This window comes from Echinops telfairi, unplaced genomic scaffold (assembly GCF_000313985.2).
Source record: "Echinops telfairi isolate 266 unplaced genomic scaffold, ASM31398v2 ScPeMD7_21;HRSCAF=78, whole genome shotgun sequence".
Taxonomy (NCBI): Eukaryota; Metazoa; Chordata; class Mammalia; order Afrosoricida; family Tenrecidae; genus Echinops; species Echinops telfairi.
Genome location: NW_022103918.1, coordinates 521,238 through 524,825, shown reverse-complemented (window position 1 = coordinate 524,825; position 3,588 = coordinate 521,238). Strand labels below are relative to the sequence as shown.

At 41.6% G+C, this 3,588-nt stretch overlaps 1 protein-coding gene across 1 annotated transcript in view; it reads left to right on the top strand.

Annotated features, from left to right (window-relative positions):
- Positions 1-3,588, top strand: part of GUCY2C (guanylate cyclase 2C) — a 109,030-nt gene that overhangs the window by 79,400 nt on the left and 26,042 nt on the right. Inside the window, exon 20 of the mRNA XM_013007499.2 lies at positions 1,388-1,479. Within this exon, the coding sequence (XP_012862953.1) occupies positions 1,388-1,479 (92 nt within the window). The remainder of the gene's footprint in view (positions 1-1,387; positions 1,480-3,588) is intronic.

Genomic DNA, 3,588 nt, shown 5'->3' with positions numbered 1-3,588 from the left:
GAATCCACCCATTTGCTGTTTGTTGGTGCTCACATCTCACTCAGCAGTTCATTGACCTGGGCAGGGGCATCATTTAGTGGTGAACGATCAGAGGCTGTTCTCTGGTTCTTGTCCGTTCCTAGAGATGAGTGCAGGCACCCTCCTGGGACAGGGACTGAGTCCAATGCCATTGATGGCCTTGCTTTTAGTCAGGATGAAGAACAGACTTCGTTTGATCAAACAAAACCTGAAAATTGGTGGTGACACATGAGATGATGACCCTGTGGTCTTCCTCAGGACCTCCTCCTCCTCCACTTCTGAGCAGGCTTGGAATTGGTTCAGACTCCTCTCACTGAGAAATTGCAATCACAATCATCTGGTCAGTCCTGTTAAAATTCTTCTGGCTGTCTAAAAGCTTCACTTTGGAATCTCTAAGAATCACCTACGGATCTTGTTAAGTAGTAGATTGTGATTCAGTATATTTTGGGTGCAAGTGCAAATTCTCAACTTCTGGGAACCCTATTTATGGCCCAGTACACATCAATTAAATCAGAATCCCATGAAGTGGAGCCTGGTATAAGAAATGCTATAAGCATTCTCAGACAATTCTAACGTTAGCCAGAGTTGAGAAACCACTACTGTTGACTCTCTTCATCCACACACCTTGGACATGTTTTCAGGAGCTAACAGTCCCTGGGAAGGATTCATGCTTGGTAAAGTAGAGGGTCAGTGAGGAGGAAGACCCTGGACAACATGGAGTGTGACACTGGCTGCACCAATGAGCTCAAACATCATGAGGATGGCCCAGGACCAGATGGTTTTTCTCTCTATCGTACACAGGGTCGCTTTGATCTGCTTTAATGGCACCTGACAACAACAAGATTGACTCTCACTCTCATTTGGTATCTTTCATACACCAGAGCCAAACTAAGTCTTTGCCCTCCCCCACATAAGCCCTGTAAACCTCCATCAAGCATTTCTTTCCCTCCCCTCAACCCATCTTCATCAAATGTAGGGCCCAGGGGAAGTATTGGAGAAAGTAAGGTGGGAGATGTTGCCTGCAATAGAAACTGTAGAGAATGAGAGAGCTCATCCTCACAGTCAGGATAAGAGAAACGTTTCCTGCCGTAACTACTCCCAGTATAGAAGAGGCTAGACCTAAACCAAGTTCACTGCAGTTCTATAGGACAGAGTAGAACTGCCCCCATAGAGTTTTCAAGACTTTAAATCTTTGCAGAAGCACACTGCCGCATCTATATTCAATGGGTTCAAACCACTGACTGTTTGGTGAGCAACCAAGTGCCTTAGCCTCTGTACCACCAGTACTCCTTTATAGAAGTACACCAGATAGGAATTCTATTTGATGGAGCAACTCCCCCCTCTCTTATTGGCCCCTTTTTATTCTCAGGTATATCTACTTGTAAAAAGCTGCTGGGAGGAAGATCCAGAAAAAAGACCAGATTTCAAGAAAATTGAAACTACACTGGCCAAGATATTTGGGTATTGCTTACAATTTTACTTTTCCTCACTAAGTTCAGATTATTCTAATAATATTTGACATTCAGAGACACCTAAGAATTAGTCTATTCCAATAGAAAAGTCCTAGACTATAAGACCTGCCCCCCCCCCAAAAAAATTAATGCTATGGAGATTAACCATCCATTTCTCAGGGAAATAACCTCTTGAAAAGTTAATTAATTAAACGTTCCTGATTAAACAACAGATTATTATGGATCATAAAATTGAAAATGTCTTTTACAGGCCCCTCAACAGATATTGAGGATTTAGACATTTGGTGTGGGTCCTATGGACCCGTAAAGACTCCAGATAATTTTTTGTCACAACAAGTTTCTTAACACCTTAAAGTCTTAAGATCACCAATCTTAGCCATAGGTACTTAAGATGTGTGTCATGAATCAGAGTATGATTCATGGTGAAAATTAAAGAGTAGCACACAATGATCCAGTGAGGTTGAATTCTAGCTTTCACATATTGTCTGTTAGACACAAAGAGAAGTTGAAAAACCGACATTGCCTTTATAGGCTGGAGAACCAATTTCTAGGCTAGGATTGGATTATAGTTTGCTGGGGGCCAGTGAGCAGCCACTTACCCTCATGGCGATCAATTTTCTTGTTGGTAAAATTGGGTTGAACAGGATGACGGATACAGTTGCAGTCCCATGTTCTGTAGTTCACATTAGGTCAAAAGATTGGGATGCTCAATGAGACTAAATTCCAAGGCTGGAGATAAAGTGGAGTGGCGTTAATGAAAATACAGCCATTGATTGGTAGAACTAAGCTGCTGGTTGTGAGAACGGAGTAGGAAAAGAAAGGATTTCATTCTTTCTTCCTTTCCTGCTTTTTAACAAGGTTGTGACTTGGGTCAAATGAGATTGCATGGATGGCCGGAAACACTTAAGTTCATCATTGCAAAATGGGCCCCTGATCACTAGCCTTTAGTGTAACAGTTCTCAAACCAGGATGCACATTGTAATCACCTGGGATACTTTAAAAAGTACCAATGCCTGGGTTCACGGTGGAGCGTGAGGAGTTTTAATAGTTCTCCAGGTGATTAAAGTATGCAATCAAGGTTACAGAAATTACCCTAACTGAATTAATTAGCCACGGAGTAAGAGAATTCATAAATCATCTTCATCCTAACACCTGCTCCCTCACCCAGCCATCCAACTGGACACTATATTTGTGATTTCAAAAAGAATCTCTTGGGAAGGCAGCTTGAATTAAAAAAAATAGTTTCTGAATCTGAAACCTTGCAATTTGGAATGTATTAGATTTTAACAAGCATTCCTTCTTAGGGGAGTCTGAGGTAGGTTATCTCCTCTTGGGTTCAAAAATGGTAACCACAACTGTTATTTGGCATCAAGAGATGTGTAGACTTTATTAAGCACGACCAATTGTACTAAGTTCTGAACATCATCTCCATCCTCACGAGTCATGAGACCTCAAACGCCCTTGGCACCTTCTCACTGAGCTTGTCACCTGGGCTTGTCAGACTTTCCATTGTCACCCAGAGAGGGCGTCTCATCTAACCCTGTGGCCTACGAGATAAACCAGAGCTCGGTCTGACTCTGCGCCTTTCTGCTCTGAGGAGGAGTGTACAAGACATCGATTCTGCTCTGCTTGTCGTGGTCCTTCTCTGAAACCTCCCTTTATCACCACTGCATCTCTCTCTCTCTTTTGTAAAAATCATTTTATTGGGGGCTCATACAACTCTTATCACAATCCATACATACATCAATTGTATAAAGCGCATTTGTACATTTGTTACCCTCATCATTCTCAAAACATTTCCTCTCCACGTAAGTCCCTGGCATCAGCTCCTCATTTTATCCCTCCCTCCCCGCTCTCCCCTCTTTACATTTCTCTTTCTGGGGTTTTCAACTTACTGCAAATTGTTTATTATTAACAACTCAGAAAATATAAATGATCAAACATGAAAATAAAGCCATCGCCCATTTTCTCACAGATGATCTCAGTGTTAAAAAATACAAGTGAAGTTAGCAGTTTGGTTATTTTTTAAAAAATCATTTTATTGGGGGCTCATAGAGCTCTTTCTTTAAAAAAATCATTTTATTAGGGGCTCATACAA